The 15,090-nt window shown below is 44.3% G+C and overlaps 1 protein-coding gene across 4 annotated transcripts in view; it reads right to left on the bottom strand.

The window, feature by feature from the left end:
* cracr2b (calcium release activated channel regulator 2B) overlaps window positions 1-15,090 on the bottom strand; it is a 40,874-nt gene that overhangs the window by 12,441 nt on the left and 13,343 nt on the right. For all 4 annotated transcript variants that reach the window (XM_055924308.1, XM_055924310.1, XM_055924311.1 and 1 more), the window contains 6 exons: window positions 8,558-8,745; window positions 6,440-6,511; window positions 6,167-6,221; window positions 3,887-3,966; window positions 3,568-3,697; window positions 3,251-3,383 (listed from right to left, as the gene is read on the bottom strand). In XM_055924308.1, the coding sequence (XP_055780283.1) occupies window positions 3,251-3,383; window positions 3,568-3,697; window positions 3,887-3,966; window positions 6,167-6,221; window positions 6,440-6,511; window positions 8,558-8,745 (658 nt within the window). The remainder of the gene's footprint in view (window positions 1-3,250; window positions 3,384-3,567; window positions 3,698-3,886; window positions 3,967-6,166; window positions 6,222-6,439; window positions 6,512-8,557; window positions 8,746-15,090) is intronic.

Here is a 15,090-nt window from a genome sequence, read left to right as displayed (position 1 = left end):
ATACAGACCATTATATATACAGACCACTATATATACAGACCATTATATATACAGACCATTATATATATATACATACCATTATATATATACATACCATTATATATATACATACCATTATATATACAGACCATTATATATATATACAGACCATTATATATACAGACCATTATATATACAGACCATTATATATACATACCACTATATATACAGACCATTATATATACATACCATTATATATATATACAGACCATTATATATACATACCATTATATATATATACAGACCATTATATATACATACCTTTATATATACATACCATTATATATACAGACCATTATATATACAGACCATTATATATATATACAGACCATTATATATACATAGCATTATATATACATACCATTATATATACAAACCATTATATATATATACAGACCATTATATATACAGACCATTATATATACAGACCATTATATATATATACAGACCATTATATATACAGACCATTATATATATATATACAGACCATTATATATACATACCATTATATATACATACCACTATATATACAGACCATTATATATATATATACATACCATTATATATACAGACCATTATATATATATATACAGACCATTATATATACAGACCATTATATATACATACCATTATATATATATACATACCATTATATATACAGACCATTATATATACAGACCATTATATATACAGACCATTATATATACAGACCACTATATATACAGACCATTATATATACATACCATTATATATACATACCATTATATATACATACCATTATATATACAGACCATTATATATACAGACCACTATATATACAGACCATTATATATACATACCATTATATATACATACCATTATATATACATACCATTATATATACATACCACTATATATACAGACCATTATATATATACATACCATTATGTATACAGACCATTATATATACATACCATTATATATACATACCATTATATATACAGACCATTATATATATATACATACCATTATGTATACAGACCATTATATATACATACCATTATATATACAGACCATTACATAATCATCTCAACAATCCATTAAATAAATACACTAAGCTGACACTTCAACACAATGTTCTGCATCATTGCTGAAGGATAAACAAAAAGGTTGTGTCTGAAATGACAACCCCTCTTCATGTAGTCCACTCCCTCCACATGTAGTCCACTCCCTCCCCTATTCCCCATGTAGTCCACCACCTCTCCTATTCCCCATGTAGTCACCTCCCTCCACTACCTCCCCATGTAGTCCACTCCCTCCCCTATTCCCCATGTAGTCCACTCCCTCCCCTATTCCCCATGTAGTCCACTCCCTCCCCTATTCCCCATGTAGTCCACTCCCTCCCCTATTCCCCATGTAGTCCACTCCCTCCATTACCTCCCCATGTAGTCCACCACCTCCCCTATTCCCCATGTAGTCACCTCCCTCCACTACCTCCCCATGTAGTACACTACCTCCCCATGTAGTCCACTCCCTCCCCTATTCCCCATGTAGTCCACCACCTCCCCTATTCCCCATTTAGTCCACCCCCTTCCCTATTCCCCATGTAGTCCACTCCCTCCCCTATTTCCCATGTAGTCCACTCCCTCCCCTATTCCCCATGTAGTCCACTACCTCCCCTATTTCCCATGTAGTCCATCACCTCCCCTATTCCCCATGTAGTTTACTCCCTCCCCTATTCCCCATGTAGTCCACTCCCTCCCCTATTCCCCATGTAGCCCACTCCCTCCCCTATTTCCCATGTAGTCCACCCCCTCCCCTATTCCCCATGTAGTCCCCCACCTTCCCTATTCCCCATGTAGTCCATCACCTCCCCTATTCCCCATGTAGTCCACTACCTCCCCTATTCCCCATGTAGTCCACCACCTCCCCTATTCCCCATGTAGTCCACTCCCTCCCCTATTCCCCATGTAGTCCACTCCCTCCCCTATTCCCCATGTAGTCCACCACCTCCCCCATTCCCCATGTAGTCCACTACCTCCCCATGTAGTCCACTCCCTCCCCTATTCCCCATGTGGTCCACTCCCTCCCCTTTTCCCCATGTAGTCCACTACCTCCCCTATTCCCCATGTAGTCCACTCCCTCCCCTATTCTCCATGTAGTCCACCACCTCCCCTATTCCCCATGTAGTCCACTACCTCCCCTATTCTCCATGTAGTCCACCACCTCCCCTATTCCCCATGTAGTCCACTACCTCCCCTATTCCCCATGTAGTCCATTACCTCTAAAATGTTATATGCTTTTAATGCCCGGATGTCGTAATTATTCCAGCTTTTCATCTAGTACAGTTCGCTTCATGATATTGAGGAAGTGAATCGTCTTCGACAACAGCTGATAATCGGCTGGTCTAACTCTCTTACCCAAAGAGTTATTGGGTCTAACTCTCTTACCCACAGAGTTTCTGGGTCTAGCTCTCTTACCCAAAGAGTTATTGGGTCTAACTCTCTTACCCAAAGAGTTATTGGGTCTAACTCTCTTACCCACAGTAGTACCCAGTGTATTACTGGGTCTAACTCTCTTACCCAGAGTTATTGGGTCTAAATCTCTTACCCAGAGTTATTGGGTCTAAATCTCTTACCCAGAGTTATTGGGTCTAAATCTCTTACCCAAAGAGTTATTGGGTCTAACTCTCTTACCCACAGTGTTATTGGGTCTAACTCTATTACTCACAGAGTTATTGGGTCTAACTCTCTTACCCAGTGTTATTGGGTCTAACTCTCTTACCCAGTGTTATTGGGTCTAACTCTCTTACCCACAGTAGTACCCAGTGTATTACTGGGTCTAACTCTCTTACCCAGAGTTATTGGGTCTAACTCTCTTACCCAAAGAGTTATTGGGTCTAACTCTCTTACCCAAAGAGTTATTGGGTCTAACTCTCTTACCCAAAGAGTTATTGGGTCTAACTCTCTTACCCACCGTGTTATTGGGTCTAACTCTCTTACCCACAGTGTTAGTGGGTCTAACTCTCTTACCCACCGTGTTAGTGGGTCTGACTCTCTTACCCAGTGTTATTGGGTCTAACTCTCTTACCCACAGAGTTATTGGGTCTAACTCTCTTACCCACAGTAGTACCCAGTGTATTACTGGGTCTAACTCTCTTACCCAGTGTTAGTGGGTCTAACTCTCTTACCCACAGTAGTACCCAGTGTGTTATTGGGTCTAACTCTCTTACCCACAGTGGTGCCCAGTGTGTTGGGGAAGTGTCCATTGCAGTAGTGATGGATGAAGGAGCTTTTGCCCACTCCCGAGTTCCCCAAAAACACCACCTTGAATACCCTCTGAGGGTGGGTGCTGGTCAGTCTGGCCTGTAGAGGAAGGAGCAGATGGGGGTATGCGACATTATTCAGTGGGTGTGTCTAAATTCCCAGTCGTAACGTTAAGTATGTCCCAGACCTTCCATCGTGGTTTTACAGAATGCAAATGTCCTGTGACTTATATTTGCATATATCTCCCACTGAAAGGTGATTCCACTTGATGAGTCCACAGTACCTGTATCGCTTCAGTCCGTCCATTATCGTCACAGCTGTGTTCTCTGAATGTCTGTCTTCTCTTGGACGAGTTAGATGGTATCCCACCTGAAGTCAGCTCCAGCTCTGATTGGCCGAATGAGCTCAGCTGCCTTAGTAAATCAACGGGACAGAACATTAGTTACTTCCTTAGGTCAATTATACTTATTTAGTTTCTATAAACTTCTCTAACTTTAGTTACTATGACTTCTACTTCCATTTTAAAACTTTATTAAAATAGACAAAACGCTGCAGCCAAGCATAGCATACGGTTTAGTGTCTGAATCATGGATCGAACCAACCTTTCCATTGGCTTGTCTTGCAGTATGTAGTTCCCTATCACTGAGCCTTTCTTCCGAAGAGGCTTCCTGACATTGGGAGGCTACACGTGATGGCAGAGAAACCAGAATGAAAAAAAAACAAAATGGATATAGGTGTTGTTAAGTATAGGACGTTTATTCAGCACCGAAATGGTGATTGACAACATTTATTTGGTCAATAAGACATTAAATATCAACACATGAACATGTCTACAAAATAGATAACAGGTAAATACACAGATATTTCATTTTAATGGAGTTCTCAAGTACATTTTTTTAATTGCGTAAAAGCATTGTGTAAAGTGCATCAATTTACCGTCAACTCAGTTGACTAAAGTCTAGTTAAATAATCGTCTCGTCAGTATCGCATGTTTCAAATGAAATCACACTGCTAGATTACAATGAGGTTAATAGGTCATTTGTTTTGCACATTGCTTTTGCAGGAAAATGTCCCTCCTCCCCTCCCCTCCCCCTCCTCCCCTCCCTTCCCCCCCCTCCTCCCCTCCCTTTACTCCTCTCCGGTGTAGTTGTTTATTCTACAATATTGTACTTTGTACTGCACACGCTGGATTGCTAGAACTTCCTGTGTTTTTCAACACTTTGTTCCTTTTATTAAATGAAAAACAACAAAAACATTTCATCAAGAAAGATGAAAGTGTTACCTTGGAAACTACAGACCATTAAAGATACAGTATTATGGGATGTACATTTCTCACCTTCAAAATAACATTATTCAAAAAAAACACTCAAACTCAATTTTTTATTTTTTTTTCAAAATAGAATGCCGTTTACTTCAGAAACAGCGATTCCCTTTGCGTTGAAACAGCAGACTTGAGGTACCAGTGTGATTGTTCTGTTCCGGAAAAAAATATGTTTTTCCTTACAATGTAACGTGATCTGACCAGGGAAGATCTCCAGGCCTTGTTTTGCTCACAGCCTCTCTCAAAACATCCCCAAAAAACAATGACTCGGAAAAATCATCACAGTTACAAATATTACCCAGTACTAGAGCTGCCTTCTATAAACCATAGGTATGGGAAGTAGGGGTAGTAGGGGTGTGTCCAGGGGGAACTAACATGGTTCAGTAGGGGTGTGTCCAGGGGGAACTAACATGGTTCAGTAGGGGTGTGTCCAGGGGGAACTAACATGGTTCAGTAGGGGTGTGTCCAGGGGGAACTAACATGGTTCAGTAGGGGTGTGTCCAGGGGGAACTAACATGGTTCAGTAGGGGTGTGTCCAGGGGGAACTAACATGGTTCAGTAGGGGTGTGTCCAGGGGGAACTAACATGGTTCAGTAGGGGTGTGTCCAGGGGGAACTAACATGGTTCAGTAGGGGTGTGTCCAGGGGGAACTAACATGGTTCAGTAGGGGTGTGTCCAGGGGGAACTAACATGGTTCAGTAGGGGTGTGTCCAGGGGGAACTAACATGGTTCAGTAGGGGTGTGTCCAGGGGGAACTAACATGGTTCAGTAGGGGTGTGTCCAGGGGGAACTAACATGGTTCAGTAGGGGTGTGTCCAGGGGGAACTAACATGGTTCAGTAGGGGTGTGTCCAGGGGGAACTAACATGGTTCAGTAGGGGTGTGTCCAGGGGGAACTAACATGGTTCAGTAGGGGTGTGTCCAGGGGGAACTAACATGGTTCAGTAGGGGTGTGTCCAGGGGGAACTAACATGGTTCAGTAGGGGTGTGTCCAGGGGGAACTAACATGGTTCAGTAGGGGTGTGTCCAGGGGGAACTAACATGGTTCAGTAGGGGTGTGTCCAGGGGGAACTAACATGGTTCAGTAGGGGTGTGTCCAGGGGGAACTAACATGGTTCAGTAGGGGTGTGTCCAGGGGGAACTAACATGGTTCAGTAGGGGTGTGTCCAGGGGGAACTAACATGGTTCAGTAGGGATGTGTCCAGGGGGAACTAACATGGTTCAGTAGGGGTGTGTCCAGGGGGAACTAACATGGTTCAGTAGGGATGGGTCCAGGGGGAACTAACATGGTTCAGTAGGGGTGTGTCCAGGGGGAACTAACATGGTTCAGTAGGGGTGTGTCCAGGGGGAACTAACATGGTTCAGTAGGGGTGTGTCCAGGGGGAATTACCATGGTTCAGTAGGGGTAGTAGGGGTGTGTCCAGGGGGTGGAGCCCTGTATAGTGACAGTGAGAGTGTGGGAGTGGTGATGGTGGGACAGACTGGTGGAGAAGAGGGGAGACGAGGAGAGACGAGGTGAGACGAGGAGAGAAGAGGGGAGAGCGTCGGTGATTAACACTGACCCTCTTCTGGGACTGATGTGTGTCTTTCTCATCTCTCAGACGTTTGTTCATATCCCTGAGAGGATAAACAAATCAGAAACAAACATAGTAACGCCTACGGTAAGCACTTCATAAACAACAACAAATGTGATTTGCTCTCCAATAAACAAACTGGTAACCCGCAGACAGACAGACAAGCAGACAGGCAGGCAGGGGCAGGCAGATGGGCAAACAGATAGATAGACACAGGCAGAGGCAGAGGTAGACAGACAGACGATAAGCAGGTAGACAGACCTCAGTAACTCCAACTGCCTCTGCAGACTGTCTTTTTCTTTCTGCATGTTCTTGGAGACCTTGAGCACAGTCCTAGAGAGACACACAGGTATATATATATATATACACTGCTCAAAAAAATAAAGGGAACACTTAAATAACACAATGTAACTCCAAGTCAATCACACTTCTGTGAAATCAAACTGTCCACTTAGGAAGCAACACTGATTGACAATAAATTTCACATGCTGTTGTGCAAATGGAATAGACAAAAGGTGGAAATTATAGGCAATTAGCAAGACACCCCCCAAAACAGGAGTGATTCTGCAGGTGGTGACCACAGACCACTTCTCAGTTCCTATGCTTCCTGGCTGATGTTTTGGTCACTTTTGAATGCTGGCGGTGCTCTCACTCTAGTGGTAGCATGAGACGGAGTCTACAACCCACACAAGTGGCTCAGGTAGTGCAGTTCATCCAGGATGGCACATCAATGCGAGCTGTGGCAAAAAGGTTTGCTGTGTCTGTCAGCGTAGTGTCCAGAGCATGGAGGCGCTACCAAGAGACAGGCCAGTACATCAGGAGACGTGGAGGAGGCCGTAGGAGGGCAACAACCCAGCAGCAGGACCGCTACCTCCGCCTTTGTGCAAGGAGGTGCACTGCCAGAGCCCTGCAAAATGACCTCCAGCAGGCCACAAATGTGAATGTGTCTGCTCAAACGGTCAGAAACAGACTCCATGAGGGTGGTATGAGGGCCCGACGTCCACAGGTGGGGGTTGTGCTTACAGCCCAGCACCGTGCAGGACGTTTGGCATTTGCCAGAGAACACCAAGATTGGCAAATTCGCCACTGGCGCCCTGTGCTCTTCACAGATGAAAGCAGGTTCACACTGAGCACATGAGCACATGTGTCAGACGTGACAGAGTCTGGAGACGCCATGGAGAACGTTCTGCTGCCTGCAACATCCTCCAGCATGACCGGTTTGGCGTTGGGTCAGTCATGGTGTGGGGTGGCATTTCTTTGTGGGGCCGCACAGCCCTTCATGTGCTCGCCAGAGGTAGCCTGACTGCCATTAGGTACCGAGATGAGATCCTCAGACCCCTTGTGAGACCATATGCTGACACATGCACATTTGTGGCCTGCTGGAGGTCATTTTGCAGGGCTCTGGCAGTGCACCTCCTTGCACAAAGGCGGAGGTATATATATGATGGTAGAGAAACAGGTGTCCTATGAGAATCTCAATGCAAAGGTTGTGGGTTCAATTTCCACAAAGATCACGTACACAGACAAAAAATATATTTTCAAGAGTACCGTGTCAATAACACAAATATTAAAAAAAATCTGAGAATATGGCAAAGCACGGAGGAGTTAGCCATCACCTCTCCCTCCCTTCCCTATTTAATCCCTCTGTTCTCCCTCTTCCCCCCTCTCTACTTCTCCCCTCTCTGCTCTCCTACCTCTCTCTGCTCCCTCCCTCTTCCGTCCTTCCCTCCCTCCCTCCCTCCATCTGCTCCCTCTCCCTCTCTCTGGTCCCTACCTCTCTGCTCCCTCTCCCCTCTCTGCTCCCTCCCTCCATCCATCTCTGCTCCCCTCCCTCCATCCATCTCTGCTCCCCTCCCTCCATCCATCTCTGCTCCCCTCCCTCCCTACTCCCTCTCTGCCCCCTCCCTACCCCTCTCTGCTCCCTCCCTCCCTCTCTCTGCTCCCTCCCTCCCTCTCTCTGCTCCCTCCCTCCCTCCCTCTCTCTGCTCCCTCCCTCCCTCTCTCTCTCTGCCCCCTCCCTCCTTCTCTCTTCCCCCTCCCTCCCTCTCTCTGCTCCCTCCCTACCTCTCTCTGCTCCCTCCCTACCTCTCTCTGCTCCCTCCCTACCTCTCTCTGCTCCCTCCCTACCTCTCTCTGCTCCCTCCCTACCTCTCTCTGCTCCCTCCCTACCTCTCTCTGCTCCCTCCCTACCTCTCTCTGCTCCCTCCCTACCTCTCTCTGCTCCCTCCCTACCTCTCTCTGCTCCCTCCCTACCTCTCTCTGCTCCCTCCCTACCTCTCTCTGCTCCCTCCCTACCTCTCTCTGCTCCCTCCCTACCTCTCTCTGCTCCCTCCCTACCTCTCTCTGCTCCCTCCCTACCTCTCTCTGCTCCCTCCCTACCTCTCTCTGCTCCTCTCCTCCTGGGCCGTGTTTGACTGTAGGAACTGTAATTGTTTCAGGGCTTTCTGTAGCTCCTCTCTGCTGGTCTCCAGCTGCTCCTGGAGCTGTATGTTCAGGCTGTGGAGCTTCTGATTCTGGACCCTGATGTCTGCCTGCTCACAGCCCAGCGCCTGGATACGAGCCTCCAGCTGGGGACGGGGGGGGGGATGAGAAGATGAAGCTGAAACAGGATGACTGAATGGATGGATTACTCATATCAACATACAGTTGAAGTCGGAAGTTTACATACACTTATGTTAGAGTCATTAAAACTCGTTATTCAACCCCTCCACAAATGTCTTGTTAACAAATTATAGTTTTGGCAAGTCGGTAAAGACATCTACTTTGTGCATGACACAAGTAATTTTTCCAACAATTGTTTACAGACAGATCATTTCACTTATAATTCACTGTATCACAATTCCAGTGGGTCAGAAGTTTACATACACTAAGTTGACTGTGCCTTTAAACAGCTTGGAAAAATCCAGAAAATTATGTCATGGCTTTAGAAGCTTCTGATGGGCTAATTGACATAATTTGAGTCAATTGGAGGTGTACCTGTGGATGTATTTCAAGGCCTACCTTCAAACTCAGTGCCTCTTTGCTTGACATCAAGGGAAAATCAAAAGAAATCAGCCAAGACCTCAGAAGAATTCTTTTTGACCTCCACAAGTCTGGTTCATCTTGGGAGCAATTGCCAAACGCCTGAAGGTACCAGGTTCATCTGTACAAACAATAGTATGCAAGTATAAACACCATGGGACCACGCAGACGACATACCACTCAGGAAGGAGACACGTTCTGTCTCCTAGAGAAGAACATACTTTGGTGCGAAAAGTGCAAATCAATCCCAGAAAACAGCAAAGGACCTTGTGAAGATGCTGGAGGAAACGGGTACAAAAGTATCTATATCCACGGTAAAACAAGTCCTTATTCAACATAACCTGAAAGGCCGCTCAGCAAGAAAGAAGCCTCTGCTCCAAAACCGCCATAAAAATGCCAGACTACGGTTCGCAACTGCACATGGGGACAAAGATCATACTTTTTGGAGAAATGTCCTCTGGTCTGATGAAACAGAAATAGAACTGTTTGGCCATAATGACCATCTTAATGTTTGGAGAAAAAAGGGGGATGCTTGCAAGCCAAAGAACCTCATCCCAACCGTGAAGCACGGGGGTGGCAGCTTCATGTTTTGGGGGTGCTTTGCTGCAGGAGGGACTGGTACACGTCACAAAATAGATGTCAACATGAGAAAGGAAAATTATGTCAATATATTGAAGCAACATCTCAAGACATCAGTCAGGAAGTTACAGCTTGGTTGCAAATGGGTCTTCCAAATGGACAATGACCCCAAGCATACTTCCAAAGTTGTGGCAAAATGGCTTAAGGACAACAAAGTCAAGGTATTGGAGTGGACATCACAAAGCCCTGACCTCAATCATATAGAAAATTTGTGGCCAGAACTGAAAATGCATGTGCGAGCAAGGAGGCCTACAAACCTGACTCAGTTACACCAGCTCTATCAGGAGGAATGGTCCAAAATTCACCCAACTTATTGTGGGAACTTGTGGAAGGTTACCCGAAACGTTTGACCCAAGTTAAACAATTTAAAAGGCAATTCTACCAAATACTAATTGAGTGTATGCAAACTTCTGACCCGCTGGGAATGTGATGGAAAGAAATAAAAGCTGAAATAAATAATTTTCTCTGCTATTATTCTGACATTTCACATTCTTAAAATAAAGTGATGATCCTAACTGACCTAAAACAGAGAATTTTTACTCGGATTAAAATGACAGGAATTGTGAAAAACTGAGTTTAAATGTATTTGGCTAAGGTGTATGTAAACTTCTGACTTCAACTGTATATGGAACAACAATACATCACAAAACAAACTCTTTAAGCCCAACCCTCAGCCCATCCCACCTATCACCGTAGACCGCCCTTGTTTGGTTTCCATGTGCCAAATATTTTTCAATTGTGCTGTAATATTTTACAAATAATTCAAATCTTTGTAATCGTACAGTATTCACAGATTGTTATCTAAAGATGAAAACCTTTCCTACGACTATTACTATATTATTTATTGACTGACTATGGCTCTCCAGATCGACCAAAACTCTACTTGTAAGATTAATTTTAATATTATATTTGATTATTTAGTTAATATGATATTACAAAAGTGTTTATTTTCAGTATTTTATGGGTTTAGCTTCTGTAGCTAACTTAGCTGGCTAGCTACTTCGGTAGCTACTGGCCGGCTAGCTAGCTGAGACCGAGGTTCTGGGTTCTGGCCTTTCTAGGGAGTTTTTCCTTGCCACCATGCTTCTACACCGGCATTGCTTGTTGTTTGGGGTTTTAGGCTGGGTTTCTGTACAGCACTTTGAGATATCAGCTGATGTAAGAAGGGCTTTATGAATAAATTTGATGAGAGAACGTTTTTCTGAAGCAAATCTCTTCTGACAGTGACATTTCTATTTTGTATTTATTATGGATCCCCATTAGTTCCTGTCCAGGCAGCAGCTACTCTTCCTGGGGGTTTATTATGGATCCCCATTAGTTCCTGTTGCCAAAGCAGCAGCTACTCTTCCTGGGGTTTGTTATGGATCCCCATTAGTTCCTGTTGCCAAAGCAGCAGCTACTCTTCCTGGGGTTTGTTATGGATCCCCATTAGTTCCTGTTGCCAAGGCAGCAGCTACTCTTCCTGGGGTTTATTATGGATCCCCATTAGTTCCTGTTGCCAAGGCAGCAGCTACTCTTCCTGGAGTTTGTTATGGATCCCCATTAGTTCCTGTTGCCAAGGCAGCAGCTACTCTTCCTGGGGTTTATTATGGATCCCCATTAGTTCCTGTTGCCAAGGCAGCAGCTACTCTTCCTGGGGTTTGTTATGGATCCCCATTGGTTCCTGCCAAGGCAGCAGCTACTCTTCCTGGGGTTTGTTATGGATCCCCATTAGTTCCTGCCAAGGCAGCAGCTACTCTTCCTGGGGTTTATTATGGATCCCCATTAGTTCCTGTTGCCAAGGCAGCAGCTACTCTTCCTAGGGTCCAGCAAAATTGTTATACCATTTTTCAAAACATTACAATACATTCACAGATTTAACAACAAACTGTGCCCCCTCAGGCCCCTACTCCACCACATATCTACATTACAACATTATTGTGTGTGTACGTTTGTTGTCGTGTGTGTGTGTGTGTGTGTATGCATGTGTCTGTGCCTATGTTTGTGTTGCTTCACAGTCTCCGCTGTTCCATAAGGTGTATTTTTATCTGTTTTTTAAAATCTGATTCTCCTGCTGCATCAGTTACCTGATGTGGAATAGCGTTCCATGTAGTCATGGCTCTATGTAGTACTGTGCACCTCCCATAGTCTGTTCTGGACTTGGGGACTGTGAAGAGACCTTTGGTGGCATGTCTTGTGGGGTATGAATGGGTGTCTGAGCTGTGTGCCAGTAATTCAAACAGACAGCTTGGTGCATTTAACATGTCAATACCTCTCACAAATACAAGTAGTGATGAAGTCAATCTCTCCTCCATTTTGAGCGATGAGAGATTGACATGCATATTACTAATATTATCTCTCTGTCCACATTTAAGGGCCAGCCGTGCTGCCCTGTTCTGAGCCAATTGTAATTTTCCTAAGTCCCTCTTTGTAGCACCTGACCACACGACTGAACAGTAGTCCAGCTGCAACAAAACTAGGGTCTGTAGGACCTGCCTTGTTGATAGTGCTGTTAAGAAGGTAGAAACTAGGGCCTTGTGGGAAATAGCTGAAATTTACTACGACTAGATAACCCTGTTTAAAATGGCCAATGTTGAAGCAGTAGAACAGACTGACAAAATGAATCATAGAGGTCTTATAATCGATTCTATTCGACAGGTAAACATGCTTGGATCATGTCTGTTATTTACATATATTTACCCCCAATTTCGTGGTATCCAATTGGTAGTTACAGTCTTGTCCAGTGCGGACTCGGGAGAGGCGAAGGTCGAGAGCCGTACGTCCTCCGCGAAACACGACCATGCCAAGCCGCACTGCTTCTTGGCACACTGCTCGCTTAACCCGAAAGCCAGCCACACCAATGTGTCAGAGGAAACACCGTACAGTTGGCAACCAAAGCCAGCGTGCATTGCGCCCAGCCGCCACAAGAAGTCGCTAGAATGCGATGGGACAAGGACATCCCAGCCGACCAAACCGTCCCCTAACCCGGACAACGCTGGGCCAATTGTGCGCCGCCTCTTGGGTCTTCTAGTCAGTCATCGCCGGCTGCGACAGTCCGGGATCGGACCCGGATCTGTAGTGACGCCTCTAGCACTGATCAGTGCCTTAGACCGCTGCGCCACTCTGGAGGCCCGTGAAATTATTTCATTGAACTTTTATTTTTATTTCTCTTTTTATAGTCACTTAGCTACTGACTTTTCTATTGACGATGCAATGCAGAGAGGTTAACCTGCAAGGAAGCATTTCATTGCACTGTGTACTCCATATTATGTGTATTTGACAAATGAACAAACTTGAACTTAGAAGGGAAGGGTAGCCAGAAAGAGAGGGGAAAAAGATGGTGAAGCTTTGTGGATAGATTGTAGGTGAACAAAACATTGGAAAATACATAGGCCTTATGTTACGGGTCCTCAAATGTTATGGAATCTAAGAATCTCACATTAGCTGGTAGAACTGACGACATAAAACTAATCATAGAGGTTATAACATACTCCATTCTACAGGTCATTTTCTGGCTCATGTGTTTTTATATTCATATAGCCTAGGGGCTATGTAGCGTCTTATCCGTCATGTCTGTTTATATTCATATAGCCTAGGGGCTATGTAGCGTCTTATCCGTCATGTCTGTTCATATTCATATAGCCTAGGGGCTATGTAGCGTCTTATCCGTCATGTCTGTTTATATTCATATAGCCTAGGGGCTATGTAGCGTCTTATCCGTCATGTCTGTTTATATTCATATAGCCTAGGGGCTATGTAGCGTCTTATCCGTCATGTCTGTTTATATTCATATAGCCTAGGGGCTATGTAGCGTCTTATCCGTCATGTCTGTTTATATTCATATAGCCTAGGGGCTATGTAGCGTCTTATCCGTCATGTCTGTTCATATTCATATAGCCTAGGGGCTATGTAGCGTCTTATCTGTCATGTTTGGAGATGTGTCGCGCTGTTACACAGACTTGAATTTTGCTTTACAGTCGAGTTGCCCTGGTCGTGTCAGTCAACAGTAACCTCTACCTTGCTACCTTGCAGATGAGCCAAGGAGAAGGGCCAATGATTTATATATATATATATACACACACTAGATCAAATCAAATTGTATTGGTCACACACACATACTTAAACCAAATCAAAGTTTGTGTGTCACGTGCGCCGAATTCAACAGGTGTAGACCTCACGGTGAAATGCTTACTTACAGGCTCTAACCAACTGCGTAATAAAAAATAAAGAAAGTTTTCTAAACTTAGATGTTATTCTGTAGAGCCGCTGTGTCTCCATCTCGGCACTACCCCCACGTTGTAAAATAATATTTTAGAAGCTATAGAAATGCATGTATTAATGTCTACTTTTGTTTTTGCCACATTTATTCTACATTTAAATTATATTATGTGAGCTAAACAACAACAAAAATCCTTAAAGTGTAATTTTTCATTGAAGCTCTAATGTTACTTGTCCCCAATAAAATACAGTTCATTTTGGCCTCGAAACACTTAATTGAAATACTGTAAAATTCCATTCATTCCTATGGAGGACTGCTCCTTCTGGAGAGGGCCAATATGGCCGACCTCTGGCTTAAAAGCCTCTCACTGGCCAATACGGCAAAAGTCAGGGGAAACTGGTAAGAAAGAGGAAGATTTAAGTTACCCAGAAACAGGCCCAAAACAAGTTAAGCTAACCCAGTATCCTCTTGACCCTTTTCCGATTGCAATACTAGAAACACACTAGATAAGACACAGAGACAGCAACAGAAGAACAGGATATGATGGAGAGAGACCAGACAAGACACAGAGACAACAACAGAATAACAGGATATGATGGAGAGACACCAGACAAGACACAGAGACAGCAACAGAAGAACAGGATATGATGGAGAGAGACACTAGACAAGACACCGAGACAGCAGCAGAAGAACAGGATGATGGAGAGAGACAGCAACAGAAGAACAGGATATGATGGAGAGAGACACCAGACAAGACAGCAGCAGAAGAACATGATATGATGTAGAGAGACACCAGACAAGACACAGAGACAGCAACAGAAGAATAGGATATGATGGAGAGAGACACCAGACAAGACAGAGACAGCAACAGAAGAATAGGATATGATGGAGAGAGAGACCAGACAAGACACAGAGACAGCAGCAGAACAGGATATGATTGAGAGAGACAGCAACAGAAGAACAGGATATGATAGAGAGAGACACCAGACAAGACACAGAGGCAGCAACAGAAGAATAGGTGATGGTGAAATACAGACAGTGGTAAAAAAAAGAA

Source organism: Salvelinus fontinalis, chromosome 5, assembly GCF_029448725.1.
Source record: "Salvelinus fontinalis isolate EN_2023a chromosome 5, ASM2944872v1, whole genome shotgun sequence".
Classification (NCBI taxonomy): Eukaryota; Metazoa; Chordata; class Actinopteri; order Salmoniformes; family Salmonidae; genus Salvelinus; species Salvelinus fontinalis.
The sequence above is the reverse complement of the archived record's forward strand: the minus strand, read 5'-3'. Positions and strand labels throughout refer to the sequence as shown.